Source organism: Ceratotherium simum, chromosome 18 (genome assembly GCF_057802395.1).
Source record: "Ceratotherium simum simum isolate JZ-2026a chromosome 18, ASM5780239v1, whole genome shotgun sequence".
Classification (NCBI taxonomy): Eukaryota; Metazoa; Chordata; class Mammalia; order Perissodactyla; family Rhinocerotidae; genus Ceratotherium; species Ceratotherium simum.
The window spans coordinates 30,503,038-30,524,161 of NC_141917.1; the positions used below are offsets into that span (position 1 = coordinate 30,503,038).

Here is a 21,124-nt window from a genome sequence, read left to right on the forward strand (position 1 = left end):
ACTCCTTTCTTTTCTTCTGCCTTTAAACATTAAAGAGTTTGTATTTATCCCCATCTTAAAATGATCTTTGACTTCACTTCCCTTATCTCATTTTCTACTTCCTTTTACTCTCAGAATTCTTAAGTAGTCTATATTATAGCTTCTTGAGCCTGTCTTTGCCCCCAACCTGCCTTCTTCTACTCTTGATATTACACTGCAAGTCCCCAAAGTCCTTAAAAAACTCAGCCTTTATTCTTGACTTTCTGGTGGCGTGTGAAACTGTTAGCCATGCGCTTTTTCTTGGAAATCCCTTCACCAGAGTCTGCTCATCCATTTCCCTCACTGAGGAGGCTCCCCTTGCTGTCTAACGGGTGACATTTCACAGGCTGGTCCTTGGCATTTTCCCTTTTTCCATCTTTCTTGCAAAGAACAGATGCACTCTCTAAGTCCTAACTATATAATTAGGTAAAAGGCTCTTACATCTGTTTTTTAAGCCTAAACCTCTCATCAAGCTCCACTTCTTTGTCAAAAACTGGGTCCTAAATATGGCCACTTATATGCCCCAGCATCACCTCAAACTGCTACATTTGGTTGTAAGGTACTCTCGAGTATGACATCAGACCTAGTCATATCCTTGCTCCTACAGTCTCACAACTCTAAATAGCCATTCGTTTTCTCCTTCTCTTTCTCTTTTATTCACGTAGTCAGTGAATATCACCAGTTACCAGCTCCAAGTGAAATGGAATGAAAAGTGGCACTAAACTGTTCCAAGTCTCAATATTCTCAACTGCAAAATGGGGATAATAATGGATCTACCTCACAGGTTAGGCTTACACCAGGGTTGATGCATGTAAAACAGCAATGTCTGGCACATGGCAGAGGCTCAATAAATTATAGCCATTATTTTGTTACCAAATTGAAACTCTAGGTTCTCATAATTGGCAGAGTTTGAATTTCTCAGTTTTTATAAAAATCAAATATCATAGTAATTCCAGTTGCTATATATCTAACATTAATAAGTTACACAAAGATGTGATACATGCTTACAGTATATCTTATGAAGGTGACAAGATGACATAGTTCTTCATGTGAATGACACAATTTTTAATTTCCCTTCCCCTAAAATTTATAAATATTGCAAAATGGCTTCTCAAATCCTTCAGAACTATATTCCCAGTAATTACTCTTCAGTCACAGTATACTGGAAAATAAGAGTATAAATGAAAATGAAAAAAGTGAAGAACAATACCAGGACAAGTTGTATTCTGATCACTGGAAAGGCTGACAGCTGAATCAGCAGAAGGAAACACAGGGGTCTTCTGACTAGAATGAGTTTCCGTTACTGAAAATTCAGCTTCTGAAGTCTCTTCTTTGTCACTTTGATCTTCCTTATTCATATGAGTCAGGAAATGCACTAATTCAGAGTAAATATTACAATTAAAACAAATAACAGAGAAAAAAATCACATGGAAAGGATATAACACTTAGCTGACACTTCCACATAGCAATAGATATATTAGAAGCTTGCAACATATTATTCTGACAGCTTTCTACTGTATGATGAAATAATTTAATACGATATTCAAAGTTTAAACTCTCTGGGGGCTAGCCTCGTGGCATACTGGTTAAGTTCCCCTGCTTCAGCAGCCCAAGTTCGCAGATTCAGATGCCAGACGGTGACCTACACCACTCATCAGCCACGCTGTGGTGGCGACCCATATGTAAAGTAGAGGAAGACTGGCAACAGACATTAGCTCAGGGCTAATCTTCCTCAGAAAAAAGAAAAACTTTAAACACCCCCACAGTAAAAGACTATTAAATTTATCAACATCAGAAAACATGGCGGATTAAACTAAAGTTGACAGGCCCATGTCCTGTTTTAAAAACACACAAGAAATACTAAATTAAAAAAAAAAAGCAGATTAATACAGAACCAAGCCTTGTAAATAAAGAAATCTCCTGGTGCCAGAAAAGAAAACAGAATTCAAAGCTGGGCAATAAGTGGGCAATGACACTGCGACAGTCCACAGAGGAACTGGTTTCTATAGACTGTAGTGAGGGGAACTGAGCTACCTTCATACGGCCTAGAGCACTGAAGGACAGCTCTGTCCATAAAATGGGGATAAGAAAAACCCTGTCCTGGAGAAGCAGCAAAGAAGTTTTCTATCAGCCTGGATAGTGGATGGGAGAAAAATTAAAGTCAGCTCTGAGAAATCAAAACCCTTATCTTGCCACAAGCAGGTGTGGGATCTGAATTTATACTATCTATGTACTACAGTAACTCCAAGCCAAGAAATGTTTATAAAAACTTGTCCCCCAATTTTTTTCTACTTCAGTAACAGCAAGAAGCAAATACAAAACCACTCCATAGACAAACATACACAACCCAGCAGAACTCCCATGAAAGATATGCTCATGATAAAAAGTACAAATCACACAAAGAAACAACCAACCATGAAAGAGAGTCAGTATGCAGATTCAACAATGGAGAATAGGCACACTGAAATAAAATAATCTGAAAGGGCATAAAATATTACTAAAATCTCTAAATAGACAAAAGAAGGCACAGAAACCACAAGAGGAGAACAGGACAGTTCATCCAAAGAGCAGACAGATTTGAAAAAGAAATAAACAGAACTTCTAGACATTAGAATGTAGTCACCAAAGTTAAAACCCTACAGCAAAGAAGACACAGCAGGAAAATCAGTAAACTAAGCTAGATCTGAGGAAATCACCCTCAGTACATCAGTGAGAGATAAAAAGGTGGAAATTAAGAAGCAATTAAGAGACAGGGAAGACAGTGAGGGAAGACAGACAGGGAATACAGACCTCCAACAGGTGTTTTAGAAAAGAGAAGAAGGAGAGGAAAACAGAAAGGAGAGGAAGCAATACTCCAAAATAAAATGGATGAAAAATTCCAAATGTGAAATCCGCAAGTTAAAGAATCATTCCTACTCCCATACAGAATAAATAAAAAGAAATATACACCTAGATGCACTGTAGCAAAAATGCAAAATAAACCAAAAATAAAGAGAATAATTTAAAAGCAATCAGAGATAAAAGAACAGCAATTAGACAGCACATAGGTAGTGTAAACGCGGCAATTAGAGATGTCAGTAGATGATGGAATAATATCCTAAAATGCTGAGGGAAACTAAGCATCAACCTAGAATTCTGTACTTAGCTATAAGCCACCACTCATGAATTGTAGTAAAATTAAAGCTATTTTCAAAGACTGGGAGAATTTACCACTCATAGACTCTAGATGAAGGAACTAATAAAGGAAGAAGAAGGAAACAACCCTCAAGAAATGGATGCAAGAAGCAATGGGGGGGGCCGGCCCCGTGGCTTGGTGGTTAAGTGCGCGCGCTCTGATGCTGGTGGCCCGGGTTCGGATCCCGGGTGCGCACCAAGGCACCACTTCTCTGTCCATCCTGAGGCCGAGTCCCACATACAGCAACTAGAAGGATGTGTAGCTATGACATACAACTATCTACTGGGGCTTTGCGGGGGAAAATAAATAAAATAAAATCTTAAAAAAAATAAAAATAAAAAAATAAATAAATAAAAAAAAAAAGAAGCAATGGGGGGGCAGCAACAGCAGAGAATGGGAAATGCCAGAGTGCATCTCAGGCAGCAAGAATAAGTATATTTCATGAAACTTGTGTTTTGGTTTTATATATTTATTGTTTACATACTTAAATTACAAATTAAAAAAAAAAAGCAATTGAGGGCAAAGAAACTGGCAAACATGCTAATAAATCCAAATAAGTATAGACTTAAAAAAATAAAAGACAAGGGAGACTAAATAGGAGGGCTAAAAATAAAGGCAGAACTAAAATATTAGAAAACAATATCAGAGAAGACGGGAGGGAGTAGATCAGTGTTAAAAGCTCTAAAGTCGTCTTATTGTTTGCAAGGTAACTAAATTCGCCTTAAATTTTAACTCAACTATGAATGTTGAAAATTCAAGAACAATCACTAAGAGATTAAAAATAGAATAACCAATAAAAGGAGAAAGAGAGAATATAGAAAACTCAATCCAATAGAAGGAAAGAAAGAAGGGACAAAAAGTAAAGGAAAAAATACAAAGAAAATAGGAAGCACAAAATAAGATTATAGAAATAAGCACAAATATATCAGTTATCACAATAAATGGAAACTGATTATACTTGATGATTAAAACACAAACTGTATAATTATTTAAAAGAATGGAATCTAGTTATATGCTGGACAAAACTACAACATAACCACTCAGCTTGAAAGTAAAGGGATGTCTAATTTAAAAGGAAGTATAGGGGACAGAGGAACATGTTAAATGACACCATAGAGACTCAATTAGCAAAATCCAGACTCTGAAAAATACTTCAGGACAAACATGCAGGCTTCTTCAACAAATAAATTGCGGGCCGGCCCCGTGGCTTGGTGGTTAAGTGCACGCGCTCTGATGCTGGTGGCCCGGGTTCGGATCCCGGGCGCGCACCGAGGCACCACCTCTCCGTCCATCCTGAGGCCGAGTCCCACATACAGCAACTAGAAGGATGTGCAGCTATGACATACAACTATCTACTGGGGCTTTGGGGGGAAAAAATAAATAAATAAAATCTTTAAAAAAAAAAAAACAAAAAGACAAAAAAAAAAAACAAATAAATTGCAAAGGGAAAAAGAGAGAGGAGGAACCCAGAAGTTAACAGAGACTTACAAGCCACCAACCAACTGCCATATATAGACCTAACCTGGATTCCAACTAGAACAAACACACTATTTTTAAAATGAGACAGCTGGCAACATTTGAACACTGATTAGATATATGACAATATTAAGATTTTTTTAAAAAGGAGTGACAATATTATTATGCCTATGTTTTAAAAAAAAGAGACCTTATCTTTTAGAAATACATATAAAATATTCATGGATAAAATAATGTGCTGTTTGGGATTTGCTTCAAAATAATCCAGGAAATTGTAGGAAGAGTGGGTGGGTGTATACATAAACAGGATTGGCCATGAGTTGATAACTATTAAAGCTGGTTGTTGGGGACATGAAAGTTAATTATATTATTCTGTCTTCTACTGAAATATGTTTTAAATTTTCCATAATAAATTTTTTAAAAATAAGAAGTATCAGGGGTTGGCCCCGTGGCTTAGTGGTTGGGTGCACGTGCTCCGCTACTGGCGGCCCGGGTTCAGATCCTGGGCGCACACCAACGCACCACTTCTCCGGCCATGCTGAGGCCGCGTCCCACATACAGCAACTAGAAGGATGTGCAACTATGACATACAACTATCTACTGTGACTTTGGGGAAAAAAAAAAGGAGGAGGATTGGCAACAGATGTTAGCTCAGAGCTGGTCTTCCTCAGCAAAAAAAAAAAAGAGGAGGATTGGCACGGATGTTAGCTCAGGGCTGATCTTCCTCACAAAAAAAAAAAAAAGAAGTATCAAAAAAGATATACCAGGCAAAAGAAAGCAAGAATGGAAATATTAATATTAGATGAAATTGACTTTGAGTCTAAAAGCATTATTGGAGATAACGAGGGTCACTACTTAATGATAAAAGGGACAAAATTCAACAAAACAATACAACAATTATGAACTATATTTTATAATATAGCCTCAACTATATAAAGCAACATTTAACAGAATTATAAAGAGAAATAAACAATTCCGCAATCATTGTGGGCAATTTTTAATGCACCCTTCTGAGAAATAAATAGATCAAGCAGACTAAAAAATCAGCAAGACTATAGAAAATCTGGACAACACAATTTAGAAGCTTGACTAAATATATGTATCTATATATAGATAGATGGATATATCTATACATCTCCTACATAAACCAACAGAAAATGCTTGTTCTTTTCAAATAAATATAGAACAATTACTGGAGAGGATGTGGAGAGGAACTCTCATACAGTGCTGGTGGGAGTGCAAACTGGTGCAGCCACTATGGAAAACAGTATGGAGATTCCTCAAAAAATCAAGGATACTGGGCCGGCCCCGTGGCTTAGCGGTTAAGTGCGCGAGCTCTGCTGCTGGCAGCCTGGGTTCGGATCCCAGGCGCGCACCAATGCACCGCTTCTCCCGCCATGCTGAGGCCTCGTCCCACAAACAGCAACTAGGAGGCTGTGCAACTATGACATACAACTATCTACTGGGGCTTTGGGGGAAAAAAATAAATAAATAAAAATTAAAAAAAAAAAATCAAGAACTACCATATGATCCAGCTATTCCACTGCTGGGTATTTATCCAAAGAACTTGAAAACCCCAATGCATAAAGATACATGCACCCCTGTGTTCATTGCAGTGTTATTCACAATAGCCAAGACTTGGAAGCAACCTAAGTGCCCATCAAGGGACGAATGGATAAAGAAGATGTGGTATATATACACAACGGAATACTACTCAGCATAAGAAACGATGAAATCCAGCCATTTGTGACAACATAGATGGACATTGAGGGTATTATGCAAAGTGAAATAAGTCAGAGGAAGGTCAAATACCGTATGATTTCCTTCATTAAGTAGTAGATAATAACAACAATAAACAAACACATAGAGACAGAGATTGGATTGGTGGTTACCAGAGGGGAAGGGGGGAGGAAGGAGGGCGAAAGGAATAATTCGGCACATGTGTGTGGTGATGGGTTGTAATTAGTATTTGGGTGGTGAACATGATGTAATCTATGCAGAAATAGAAGTATAATGATGTACACCTGAAATTTATATAATGTTATAAACCAATGTTACTGTAATAAAAAATTTAAAAAATAAATAAATAAATATAGAACAATTACAAAAACTGACTATATACACTAGTCCACAAAGGAAATTTTAACAAATACATAAGAATTGATATTATAGTACACTCATCTAATCACAATACTATGAAAATAGAAGTGAATTACAAAAATATAGCCCAAACCTCATAATATTTGGAAGCTAAAAACCCCTTTTACGAGCTAAAGAAGAAATCTTCATATGAATAACAAACTATTTATCTGAACACCACCAAAAGATGGTACATATCAACACTCATGTCTGGGTCTTTGCAGGAACATGTTCAACCTCATATTTTACATATATTAGGGGAAAAAAAGAATAAAGTTAGGAAAAAACAAGTTAATCCCCCCAGAGTAGAAGAAATAATAAAGCTAAGAGTAAAAATTTATGAAAAAGAAAATTAAGAAACAACAGAATCAACAAACCAAAGCCTGGTTTTTCAAAAATTAAATTGTCAACAAGACTGAATGAGAGAATGTAGATATAAATGACAACCATAGATAAACTAGAAAATTCTTAAATAACTACCCTAATTTCATTCTTTCAATAAGAAATGCAAAACCTTAACATTTCTCCATCGCCCGGCCTTTTAACCAGAACCTCAAATCCTAGCTCAGCTCATGACCACGGACAACAGCAACCTGAGCACAGAGCCCTGTGCAAGACTCGGTGGTGCAGAGTCACAGAAACAAAGATCCAGCCCACGCTGCCCACTGGTATAAAGGCCAGAGGAGCTTATAGCACTGGCTTCTCAGGAAAAAAATGGCCTGAGGTGACAGCCAATCACATTATCACAAAAATAATCCTAATCTAAAAATTGGCAGGCTGATGGCTTCAGCTCACATATGAACACTATTCCTAGTTCTGGCACTCTCACAAGACAATGCTTCTTCTTTCAAAGCAAGGCTTCAGTCCCACCCTTTAACCCCCTACAAACCTTCTTCAGAAATGCTAATGGTTTTTGAAGCCAGTTTTTTTCCAGGTTCAGGGCCAGAAGACAATTCAATGTGATCCAAAGGTTCAACCTGTAGAAAAAGACACACAACAAAAAACTGTTATGAATGTTATAGTTTGATAATTTCAAAATATCATAAACACTTTTATGTAGGTTTTAAACATTTGCATTAATGCAACAAATGAAAGAAATGGGATTAAATCCAATATGAGCTAAATGATGGGGATCGATCAAGAGGAGAAAATATTTACCTATTGTAGCTTAACTGATTTAACATTTCAAGAAGCTCAGAAAAATAGTATCATGTAATTTTAGAATGAGGAGGAACATTAACTATCATCTAGACAAAACCTTTCATTTTAAAAATGAGGGAACAAGGCCCAGAGAAATTCAGTGACTTTCTTAGTGGCAGAACATGGATTGGAACTCAGGTCTTCAAGGCTCCTAGTCAGTGCTTCTCCACAGTATCCCTCTGCCTCTTCCAGGCCTACAAGCTGTTTTCTTAACTAAAATGGGCAAATCAAAATCTTTGTATTGATATGTTCATTACAATAGGATGAGAATATTTTAAACCAATATGCCAAACCTTTCATTTAAATTAATGCTATTTCCTTCAAAGTAGTCACCTTGGAAGACTAAATACGTATGTAGTTTGATCAACCATTTTTAGAACTCTTCCTTTGAAACTGTCTCCCAAGTTTGAGCTACAATTATTAATAACCATTCTGGTGGTAAATCTTTATTATATAAATGTGATTTTATTACTGTCAGAATCTAAAAACAAGAGAGCAAAAATAGCCATTAAATAAACATTTATCAATTACCTGCCATGTACCAAGAAAGACATAGTCCCTACCCTCCAGTCTTAAAAGGCTTGGGCCAAGACGGGAACTGAATCAGAATTTTGAGGAACTTTTCAAAATACACGTGTGTGACCTATACCCTCCCCACCTTGCCAAGTCACTCCCCCCTCCTCTATCCACCCCCCCAATTCAGGAGGGCTAGCATGTATATTGTGAAAAAGCAGCAGCTATGACATACAACTATCTACTGGGGCTTTGGGGGGGAAAATAAATAAAATAAAATCTTTAAAAAAAAAAAAAAAAGAAAAAGCATCCCAAGCGATCTTGACATGCACAGCTGTCCTTTTAACGACCACATCTGTGGAAATCCCTTCTTGAAACTCCTCCTTTGGCTTGCTCTCTCCTCAGTCTCTTACTACCTCAGACTGTTCCTTCTTAAGCTTTGTTGTTGGATCCTCATCCTTAAAAGTCAGTGTACCCACAGAATTCTGTCCTTTACCCTTGTTTTTTTCCTCACTTGATGTGCCCTCTCTTGGTGAGGGCCCTCACTATTATGATTTGAACTTCCTCCTAACCAGTGACTCTAAAATCTGGACTATCAACCTAGATCTAGCCCCTGAGCTCCAGAAGCATATATCCAACTGCCTACTAATCTCACGGCACCTCAAACTTTACATGCCCCTGATAGAAATCACTGTGCCTCCCTCCCCCCAACACACACACACATACTCCCTCTTCCCTAGTTTGGAAAATGGCTCCACCATTCACCACAGCTGGAAGTCTGGACACCACTGTGAAACTCTGTATTGTTACCTTCCCATAGCCGACAAACCTCTGAATCCTGCTACATCCTTCCCTCCATCCCCAATTCTAAAGTTCGGGTTATTATTATTTCTTGGTTTGGTATTCAGTGGATCCCAAACACCAATTGGTAGACCTGGTATAGAGCTGGCTGCGTAAGAATCATTTATGAAGCTGGTTAATAATACAGATTCCTGGCCTCCACCCCAGACCCACCTAAAATCAGAATCTCAGGGATATGGGGCCCATGAGTTTGCATTTCTGATAAGTTCCCAAGATGATTCTAATGAGGAGCTAGTTTGGAACCACTGTGACCCAACTGATCTCCTTGTTCCCAGTCTTATCCTCTCCAATCTACCCTCCACATGGTTGCTAGAGTGTCTGATCATATCATTCACTGCTTAAAATTCTTCCATGGTTCCCCACTGTCTGCTTATAGGATAAAATCCTAATCGCTGGCATTGTGAACAATACTTTCCATCCTCCCTTATCTGCCCCTACCTACCTCTATTGCCACGTCTTAAAGCCCAGTCCCATCAAGCTCTACCTTCAGCTAATGTTGACACAGTTCCCCAAATACTCGATGCCAATTGACACCTGCTTTTGCTTACAATGTTTCATCAGCCCTTCCTTATCTAACTGATGAATATTAATTCATTAGCAGCTCAAGAGTCACCTCTACAAAGCCTTCTCTGATGCCACTGCTTCACTTACCTGTCCAGTCAAAACAGGCCAAGTGTACCTGTGTGTACTCACCCCACTCTGTTCATTATGTATTTATTGGTGTACATATGTGTCTACCTTCTTTTATTAGATTCTAAGCTCCTTGAGAGTAGGAACTATCCCTTATCTATCTTCCTATTCCCAGAACTTAGCACAGGGCCTAGCATGCAGTAGAAACCCAACAAATGTTTGCTGAAGTAAGGAATCATTCATGGACGCTGGCGAGAATGAGCAAGCCTAGATTCAGGTTTAAGTAACATATATGGCTTTAGATATGCTTAATATACTAGATCAGAAGGCAATTTCAAAAGAGATTCCTTGGAACTCTTTATTCCAACTTTGACACTCAACGTTCACTTGGAAGTGATAGATCTAAGTCTGAGTTAAAAAACAAAAAGGAAAATAACCAAATAAACATCACAGTATCATTACTTAATAGTATTTTTTATTATAGAAAATATTTTTTCAGTGTAATCTCACATATGTTTAATCTTAACTTTTTAATATGTGTTAAATGTTTGGATTAAAGAAATACTATAAACCTAATAAAGACATCTTTCAAAATGTCAACATGCTAGCACCCTTGAATATTTGTTAGGTAAGTCAATGATGGAATTCTTATCCAGCAGACTAATTTGCATTTCCCAATATTAGGCTTTAACACATTCAAAATATTTTTACTATTTGTTCCTTAATCTTTATTATATAAATTTTACTTCCTAAAAAAAAAGGACAGAATGTTTGTACAAAATAATTAATTAATTTTTGAGACTTCCTTATATTTTATCGACTTACCATGATATACCACTACATATAAACATTAATCTCTTTATTAAGAATTCTTTTTAAAGATACAGAAAATTTCTAAGGACTATGAGTCCCATTATATAAAATATTTAAAAGAAACTGAGAATTCCAAATACAGGGACAACAATATTTGTAAAGTTATAAAAATCGTTCCAAAGAAAATGATACTCAATTACAAGCAGGGTTTGTTTAAAACCACATTCTGGTTTTGTAATTCATGTATTTCTTTTCCCGGTAGGAAGCATGAGTTCACTTCCTAAAAGCTTAAGGTAGTGGTTGTCAAGTGGGAGCAATTCTGCCCCCCAGGGGATATTTGTCCACATCTGGAGACATTTTTGATTATTACAGCTGGAGGAGTGCTACCAACAGCTGGTGGGTCAAGACCAGGGATGCTACCAAACTCTCCACCATGCATAGACATCCTCCCACAACAAAGAATTATCTGGCCTAAATGTCAGTAATGCTGAGATTAAGAAACGCTAGCTTAAAGAAACCAAATTTCCCATTATCTTGAAAATCAAGTGTCTAAAATTATATCACACTACAAATGTAATAACTCAGTTACAAACAGAAAAACTAAAATAAAGACAGTCTACCTTATGGCAATGTCGGTCTAGCATTTCATGTCTGGGGAAATCCTGCTCTATGTTTTCAGCAATGTTCTGTATTGCTAACAGCTGTTCATCAATTTTTTGAAGCTTAGAGGTGAGATGCTCTAGTCGGCAAGCTGCAGTACTTGGCGCAGGACAAGCAACAGAGACGTCATGCAGGACTTCCCACAGCAGATAATCTTCTGTGGCATCTGACTTGGAGCTCTGTTCTTTGAATTGAAAATATGGCTTTGGCATATCTAAATATTAATAAAGGTAGCATCAGAACCGATTATAATAAAGAAAGAAGTAGATGCTGATGATCTACATTTTTTAACACCTCATTTTAAGCCAACATAGCATTCTCTTCCAAATCAGTTTCAATTTAATATACTTAGAAAGTCCATTTCAGCTTCTTGGCTTCTGATATTTGTCCTTATTGAGAGATAAGAATACACACTATTACCACAAAGCCCCATATACAAGACAGTTTGAATGTTACTTTTATCCTCTACTACAAAAATATACTTCATCAAAAAGCAACTTTAATATTTTTATGGCCTTTTAAAACTCTACTTGAAAACCAACATCACACCATAAAAGCTAGGCCCAATGCTGGCCATTACTGACTCTATGTGGGACCACAGGCAAACGTTAAACCTCCCCAAACCGATATTAAAGCCAATGACTCTCTCTACTCTTAAACTCAGTTGATTCTTGTCCCAAATTTGAAACACTTCTTTTTTAAACGCATTCTTCTTCTGGCTTCTGGATCTCCTCCTCCCTGTATTGCTCTTCCTGCTTCATCGTCTTTTTGGTCTTCTCTTCTGCCACCCACTCCTTTTACCCATCAATATTTCCTTGGGTGCCAGGCTCAGCTCACTTCTCATTCTACTCACCCTCTGAGTGATGTCACTGATGCACAGGTGACTCAAATTCACACAGCACTTGTCTGAGGGCCAGCCCCTTAAATCCATCAGTGTCCTGGACATCTCATTTAGGTTGTCCCAAAAGCATAATCGAACTCATCACTTCTGCCCCTCCAGCTTGCTCCCTCTTCCTTATTCCCTAGCTCAGTGAATAGCACTATCATTCACCTAGTTTCCCAAACCAGAGGCCTGAGAGTCATTCAAGGTTCCTCTCTTTCTTTCAGATCCAAAGTGACACCAAATATTGATGATCTACCTACCAAACATCCCCTCCATTCCTACCACCACTGTTTAGCAGAAGCTTTCACAACAGATGGACCCCAAATAGTATCCCTATCTCTAACTTATTTCATCCTATCTAGTCCATCTTCCACTCAGGCCCTAGAGAGATCTTTCAAGACACAAATCTGATATTGCTCCTTTGCCACCTGAAATCCTTCAGCAGTTCTCTAATGTCTTCATTTTAAAAGTTCAAATGCCTCAGTATGACAGACAACGTTGTTCACAGTCTTTCCTTTGCCTACCTCTCAAGCTTATCTCTTGCTATTTCTTAAAGGAAAAAAATACCACTCCATTGACTCCAAGCATAATGAACTTTTTCTTAAACTCAGCAAGCTCCATCAAACCTCTGAGTCGTTGCACAATCTATTCTCTCAGTCTGTATGCCCTTTCTCTTGCTAAATCCTACTTTCCTGCAAGATTCCATTCAGGTGTCTCTCCCCTAAACAGCCCCAAACCTCCCCACAGATGGATCAGATGCTGTATTTCCCAAGAATCTCATCCATACCACTGTCATAGCACTTACCATGCTATACCTTCCTTCCCCCTACAGATGGAACCATAGGCAAAGAGCCTGGAATTGCTCTCTTGTTTAGCCCTGACATCTGGTCCCCAACTTAGTGTTTATTGAGTGAAGAGTCAGTCAAATGAGGATCATGATGCCTATCCTACCTAACTCATAGGGGTTTTGTGAAGATCAAATTATGCAACACAATACTCTGAAAAATGTGAGTTACTAAACAAATGTAATTAGTGCCTATTACATTTCAGTCCCAGTCTAAGGGGAACCTTCTGATGAGAAGATAATGATAAATTCCACTGCTGGCAATGGGAGTTATACAATCTTTCCCTACCTGTTCTGGCCCTACCTTTTTTAGCTTGACTCGCACAGTACTTTACCACCTATCCTTCCTGTTTCTCAGCAGCCTGAAGTGTCTCCCTTAATCACTCTCAGGAAAGAATCTGGTGTACAAACTTCAAGGAGAAAATACAGCAAAAGAGACAGACGTGCTCAAAATCCAGAATGGCCTACACAAATAATGAAACTAGCTTCCCTTTCTCTAGTGAACCTGCTCCACTCACACTAACAGAAAAAATCACCTACGAGGATTAAATATTGGGTTCCATTGGCCCTGCAATGCTCTCCCTCTGCCCAAACAAAGCTCTGCTTGCCATTACTGATGCTATTCCTATTAGGAGCTGGTTTCTAAAATAGGAAGCTACTGTCAGTCAAAATAGTGAGCAAGTCTCCACTAAAACAGAAATTTATTGTTTGTTTTGCTTTTGTGTTTTGTTAAATACCTAGGAACCCCGTCCCTCCCTTCTTCCAGCCTTTTCCTATAATGCAAATCCCACTCAACTCTACTGTGGTCCCCACTCAACTATATTCTGAGTCTTTAAAGTATATTATGTAAATGCCATGATGGAATTTAATTCCAAAATATAAAACTCTTCCTTTAAATTGGCATTTTTAAGTTGTTGTGTTTAATAAGAGTAGAAGGGTCCACTGACATATTTTCATAACCAGGCAGTCTCCCCAGTGAAGAATCCTCCAAAAAGTTGATTATAGACTTGATCTCACTGAAAGAGGAAATTAACCTGTAGCTATGGTCATTTGAAATGCTGGGCTAAGATATTCAGTGGTCACAGGGAGATGGGTCTGGTTCCAGTTTGTCAGAATTTCAAAAGTTGAAGGGAAACTAATGGGGTAGTTAAGTAGCCACAGGCATTTGGCTAGATGCAACCCTCATGGCAACCCTATGAGTTTGTGGCCCACAGAGATACAAGTGAGAATCAGATCACGTTAATTTACTTGCAAAAAGTCTCCAAGCTATTATGTAACACAGGTGGGATTGAAATCAGATCTGTTCAGGCCGGCCCCGTGGCTTAGCGGTTAAGTGTGCGTGCTCTGCTGCTGGCGGCCCGGGTTCGGATCCCGGGTATGCACCGACGCACCACTTGTCCAGCCATGCTGAGGCTGCGTCCCACATACAACAACTAGAAGGATGCGCAACTATGACATACAACTATCTACTGGGGCTTTGGGGGAAAAATAAATAAATAAAATTATTAAAAAACAAAAAAAAAAAGAAATCAGGTCTGTTCTATTTGAATCTAAAAGCCATGCTCTTTTCACTTCCTCAAACACCTCCCCAGCCTGAAAGACTGGTAGCTTCATACATCCTCCCTCCACTACTGGTGCACCTAGCAGCCCTATGACAGGAAAGAGAGAGGGGGCAAAGGCTACAAAATCTGAAATACTGGCAGTAACTTGTATACGCAGCTATAACACACATGCATGCCCCAACACATTGTAAGGTAAACTCTCCCTGCCACCCATCACTTCCTTGCTCCTCATATCTCCTGAGTGCCCAGCGTAGATACACAATGAACAGGCAGTGCTGGATTCTGCTCCCAAGAATCTGACAACCACAAGGCTGGGTCCACTCCTCCCAACAACTGCGGAATTCCGAAGAGACATTGGGTCTCTGTTGCAGGAAGTCTGAGTGTATATGAGATTAATCTAATCATTCACAGGATATAATAACTAGCTTTTGAAGAAACAGTCTTCTAAATCTTGCAAATATTTTACAATAATGCAACCTGATTTATGACTATAAAACTGAATATTTTACTAATAAAGTACTGTTGGCTACTATGCCATGTATTTACTATGTGCTATTCTAGAATTTCCCATCTTTTTAAATACAAGAATTCCTTTTAACAGCAAAACATTCATGAAATCCCACAGGATATTTATTCTTAGCCTCATTAATCGAGAAAAGACATATGCACAAATAGATCTGTAGTCTCTCCTTGCAAAATGTCCATGGGTCCCAGCTTTGGAACCATGACTTTATCTTACTTACCTAGCTGCCCCCACTCTCCTTAGCAAAGGAAAAGCCTTTTTTCGGTTTCTTTTGCAATTACCAAGTTTTAGTGCTTATTTCGAATATAACAGTAATTGAGGGAAGGGGGAGTGTCATGCTATACACTGGGGCATTCACCTTTGTCCTGCTGTATGTCTGATGGTGTAGGTGAGGGGACACCAGGCTCCTTCACTTCTGTAATGCCTGCTCTCCAGCTTCTTCCATCCAAACAGGATGGAGACACTTTTGCAGGTTTAAAAAATTTTAAGTCCACAGTGGAACTGGTAGATTCTAATAAGAATATGAAAGGTATACAAAGATTGATTCTAAACTTCTAAACGAGGTATTTCAAAGATTAATAGAACATTTCTAAATGTGAATATAAACAGCCAAGAGTGGTGGGGTTTGCAGGAGGAGAGCTAAGAGACCTAAATAGGGTAACAAAGCTGTATTAAAGAATTTTTCAAAATGTTTTTAATTTATTTGAAAAGTAGGAAAAAATTATTACCTTCACTCTTAAAATTGTGCAGGGGAACAGCATTAGTAACTGAAGCTGCCATATAATGTAACTCTGCAGAAGATGGGACTTCTAGATGATCACCTTGTTGTTTGACATTATCATCTGAATGCTCTTCTCTGACAGGTAATTCCTTTAAATCATCAGCTTCAATGTCAATCACATTTATGTAAGTGTATCCAACCTAGGCCAAAACAACATAAAATCATAGAGGATTACATTCTTTCTACTCTATATGGCCACTCTGCCCACCCCTCCCCCCAAAAGAGGCAAAAAGAGCTTTTATGAGCCTAATTTAGGGAAAGCTGCAAGAAGTATGTGTTAGTGTCTTAGTTGACAATATTTTGGGGGCATAATACTTAAACCTTAAATTACTTTTTTGACCTTTCCAACAAAGCTACATAGATGAGATTTTTAGTGTCATTTCACCTATACAGTTGAATAATGCCGATGGCCATAATAAATTTTAGCACAAAGCTGTCATTAAAACTTTTGAATAAAACACAAACCAAATTTAGTACCGTATCAGACACTGAGGGTGACAAAGGTTTCTCTGATATTTCAGTGGAAAGTTTGAGATTTAGATACACATCTGGAGCCAATAACTGAGGAACATTCAAAGGTTCATGTTCTGAAAATTAAAAAAAGAAAAATATTAAAAAAATCTGTAAATAGCTCTAAGTCATTAACTTTGTAAGAACAAGTTAACAACAAGCAACATAAAATGTATTTGTTGAAAATCTAAGTAGAAGTTTCACAGGTATAATTAAATTAAAGCAAATTCTATTCTAAGGGCAGTTTACTCCCGAGTAATTCATACTTGAATGCAGGCTGACTATTGCTTTTCTCATATGAATGATTCACAAGAACAATAAAGTATCTAAATCATGTCAAGAAAATGCTATAATTCCCTATTTCCATTTCTGATACATTAAGTCATGTTTGTTTATTTAGAACTTCAATAAAACCAGATTTTAGGAAATTAACCCGTAACTAATTTATTTTTTTACTTTCAACACTGTTTTTTGTTATTTTTTTTTAAAGATTTTATTTATTTATTTTTTCCCCCCCTAGCCCCAGTAGATAGTTGTATGTCATAGTTGCACATCCTTCTAGTTGCTGTATGTGGGACGCAGCCTCAGCATGGCCGGAGAAACGGTGCATCGGTGCACGCCCGGGATCTGAACCCGAGCCGCCAGCAGCGGAGCGTGCACATTTAACCGCTAAGCCACGGGGCCGGCGCTGTTTCTTGTTATTTATTAGTTTATACTAACAGCTTTATTGAGACATAATCCACATCCTTTAAAAGGGTACAATTCAGTGGTTTTTAGTATATTCACAGAGCCCATAGCTAAATTTTACCACTTAAAATGTTTAACATCTAAATTTTACAAAAGTCATTAACTTCTTATTCAAAAGTAAAATGAAGAGGCCTCTCAGAACAGGTCAGCAGACAGTCTAACTCTGTGCCTTTTGGTCTAGGACTCTAATCTTATTTCCTAGCATTTTATTTTTAATAGAACATTATTTTCAAATTTCATATGCAAAATATAACTCATTGTCATACTGAGTACTGGAAACTTGGTACCAAGGCTTAAATTTAAACCATATGTCAACCAAAAAACTAGAAAAAAAAGGAAAGTGAAAATATTTAAATTATCATTCTTCCTCTATTAAATCAATTGACTGATTTAACTGCTTTTTTATGGGGGGGTGTCTGCATCATACAGACAATCTTTAATTAGTCATGTTATTATTAGAAAAAAAAGAAAGAATTCACACCTGATGTGGAAGAAATGATTTGTTGATTTTTATGACATTCAGAAACAACTTCTTGAGAAATAGCTTCTTTATCTTGTAGTCAGGCGATTTGAGGCAAAAAGAGAAAACAGAAAAAGAAAAAGGATTTCACAAACAGAAAAAATTAAATATATGAATACAGAATTTTAGATACTGTATACAAAAGGTAGTAGAAAAGCAGATTGACAGTTTAAGAATTTAATTTTTAAAAATCAATATGATAGAGTCAGATTTTATTATTCTTTATATCCTGGGCCTGATTACCTGGATAACAGACTCCTAGCAAATGGCTGCCAACTTTAGAAGACTATCCAGCAGCAAAGTACCTCCAAAGCCTTTCTCAAAGATACATTTAAGAATGTTTCTCAAATGTACACTAATCATTTGCATCAAAAAACATCTAATACATGCCCAACCTCATCCAAAAAGAAACAAATATTAAAATAACAGTGAGATGATTTCTTTGGATCTATCAGATTGATAAAGATAAAAAAATTAGCTAAATCATAGTGATGACAAAAACAGGCTCTTATGCAAGAAAATACTTTGAAGCACTGAAGCAATATTTATAGGAGACAAATACTGGAAACCACTTAGTGCATTCAACAATAAGGAATAAGTTAAATATTTTATGGCACAGCTGGAAGAAGGAAAATGTTTACAACATACTTTTTTGATGACACAGGAAAATGTCTGGCATAAGTAGAAATCAAAGTGAAAAGCAAAGGATACAAAATACAGGTAACCCCAGTTGTCCAAATCTAATCCATTCCTGAAAATGTGCTGAATAGACAGGTACCAGGAGACTCACTGCATTATTTTAAATGGGGAAAAAAAAGGTGTCCCAGCCCATCCAATATTCCCAAACATCATTAAACAATTCTTAAACACCTAAATAACAATCCATCAAGGATTACCAAATAATATAAAGCATTTTAAACATCACTTATTAACATTCATTTAATCCATTAGGTTATGTGCAATATGCAATAACACTGAACATATCAGACACAAATTATTGGCAACACTGCAGCAAACATGTACTATAATGTAAATAAATATGAAATATGTTAAAGATACACTTTAATTGGAGAGTGTCCCAGGTACCTGGGAAAAAACAAACACTGAGACCCACGAAGGGTTAAACTCTCAGGGAAGACAGCAATAATATCTGGACTATGAGTGTTCAGACAGGGAGGACACCTGTACTACACGTTGCATCTAACTGTAAAATGTACAAAAGAAGACTGAAAGAAAAAACATCAAAATGTTACTTCTAATCAGTGTGATTCTAGTTAATTTCATCTTCTTCATAGCTTGCTATATTACCCAAATATTCTACAATGATCATATATTATTTTGGTTTTTTTGTTTTTTTTGTGAGGAAGATCAGCCCTGAGCTAACATCCATGCTAATCCTCCTCTTTTTGCTGAGGAAGACCAGCTCTGAGATAACATCTATCGCCAATCCTCCCCCATTTTTTTTTCCCCCCCAAAGCCCCAGTAGATAGTTGTACGTCATAGCTGCACGTCCTTCTAGTTGCTGTATGTGGGACACAGCCTCAGCATGGCCAGAGAAGCGGTGCCTCGCTGCGCGCCCGGGATCCGAACCCAGGCCACCAGTAGCGGAGCGCGCGCACTTAACCGCTAAGCCACAGGGCCAGCCCTGATCATATATCATTTTGAAACCATACCAATAAATATTATTTTACAATAATATAAAATTAGAGGTTTAAAAAGATACCTACAAGGTTCCATACACAATTAAGAGAAACTGTTTTCCAAATATCATATAAAAGAATTACTACAACACAAAAGGCAGAGCATTTACATTAATGAGGAAGTTTCTCAGGCAAAATTCCAAATAATAACTCCTCCAAAACTTATTTCCTCTATTCTTGGTCACAGTTACACTAAACTCAATCTAGTTCTCTTCCTAACTCAACTGTACTAGCCACAGCTCCAAGCCTCTCGATGTTAGGCATGACATTCCAGTGAAGGCAATTAATGGAACAGAGAATCCAAATTCAAAACATTATTTCTACTGATTTAGGATGTAGCCCATGACATTTTTGAACAAAAATCTCTATTATGTTTTAAGGTATAAATTCAGTTTAAAATTCCTTAAGCATATACCAGGACAAGAACCTAGGATGAGTAACTAGTATCACATAATTTAAAATTCCCTTTAAATCAGTGTTTTGAAGAAAAAGTCTAGATACATTAAATATTGCAAAATATATTAATTTTTTAAATTAAAAGTAAAACAGCGTTTTACCTGGGTCTGTATTTGTACTTGCATCATGACATTCTATAGCTGTCTTTCTTACAGAGGCCATGAAGTGCAATCCAGCTGAAGTATTAACATCATCTTGTAGCATTTCTTAAATATAACAACAAAACATTGGAAGCAATCAGTGAGAAGCCAACATATTGCCAGGAGCCCAGAGGCAGAGTACCTAACGCAAGGGAGGTGAGGTACTGGGGGTCAAGATATTATCAAAATGCACTTTCTGAATGAGCTAGTGTCTAAGTTGACTCTCAAAGGCAGCTCAGCAAAATCAAAACCAAAATTATGGAGGTCTCTGTATGCCCAGCCTAGAAACCTAGATATGCTGCTGGTTGATGAAGATCCCGTAGACATTGTTAAGCAGGAAAGTGATATGGTTCTAGAAAAACCACCCCACCCCAGCCAGTGTGTGGAAAAGAGATTTGAGTGGATAAAATTAAAGTAAGGCAATCAGATAGATGAGGCTGCAGCAGCAGTTCAATAAGTACCTAGTAACGGTGAGGGATGGAGGAGAGGATAAATTTAAGAATCACAAAGGAGGTAAAATAGGCAAGAACTGGTTATTGACTGGATTAGAGGGGGAGAAGGAAAGCAGAATTTAGAATAACCTATGATTTGGGGTTAAGTTGGTAGTGACACAAAGGGAGATAGAGAATACAGGAGCACAAACTAGTTGGTGGGGGAGGGATAATGAATTCAGACTGCACATGCTGTACTTGAGGTAATTTCCACCCAAGTGGAAAAGTTCAGCAGGAAGTGGAATCAAAGTTCGAAGTCTATTACGGGAGTTTGGGTTTAGATGTAGATTTTCCTGGGAGATCACCCAGGGAGACTAAGTAGATAAGACAGTATCAATCATGGCACACTGTGGTATAATAAAAAATATGTTTGGTCTTTGTCCTTGGTTCCAGGCACAGAGTTCCTTAAACCCTTGGAATTTCCTGAGTGATAGAAGTGTCTTTCGTTATTCAATGAGCCCCTTTTGATCACATCTGAGTCT

The 21,124-nt window shown here is 37.6% G+C and overlaps 1 protein-coding gene across 4 annotated transcripts in view; it reads right to left on the reverse strand.

Moving 5' to 3' along the window:
- CPLANE1 (ciliogenesis and planar polarity effector complex subunit 1) overlaps positions 1–21,124 on the reverse strand; it is a 118,240-nt gene that overhangs the window by 19,574 nt on the left and 77,542 nt on the right. For 3 of the 4 annotated variants that reach the window (XM_087443206.1, XM_087443209.1, XM_087443207.1), the window contains exons 38-45: positions 20,113–20,217; positions 17,817–17,888; positions 16,556–16,665; positions 16,026–16,218; positions 15,656–15,808; positions 11,446–11,699; positions 7,698–7,785; positions 1,229–1,393 (exon numbers count right to left, since the gene is read on the reverse strand). In XM_087443206.1, coding sequence (XP_087299332.1) covers positions 1,229–1,393; positions 7,698–7,785; positions 11,446–11,699; positions 15,656–15,808; positions 16,026–16,218; positions 16,556–16,665; positions 17,817–17,888; positions 20,113–20,217 — 1,140 coding nt within the window. The remainder of the gene's footprint in view (positions 1–1,228; positions 1,394–7,697; positions 7,786–11,445; positions 11,700–15,655; positions 15,809–16,025; positions 16,219–16,555; positions 16,666–17,816; positions 17,889–20,112; positions 20,218–21,124) is intronic. The other variant, XM_087443208.1, reaches the window with a different exon arrangement.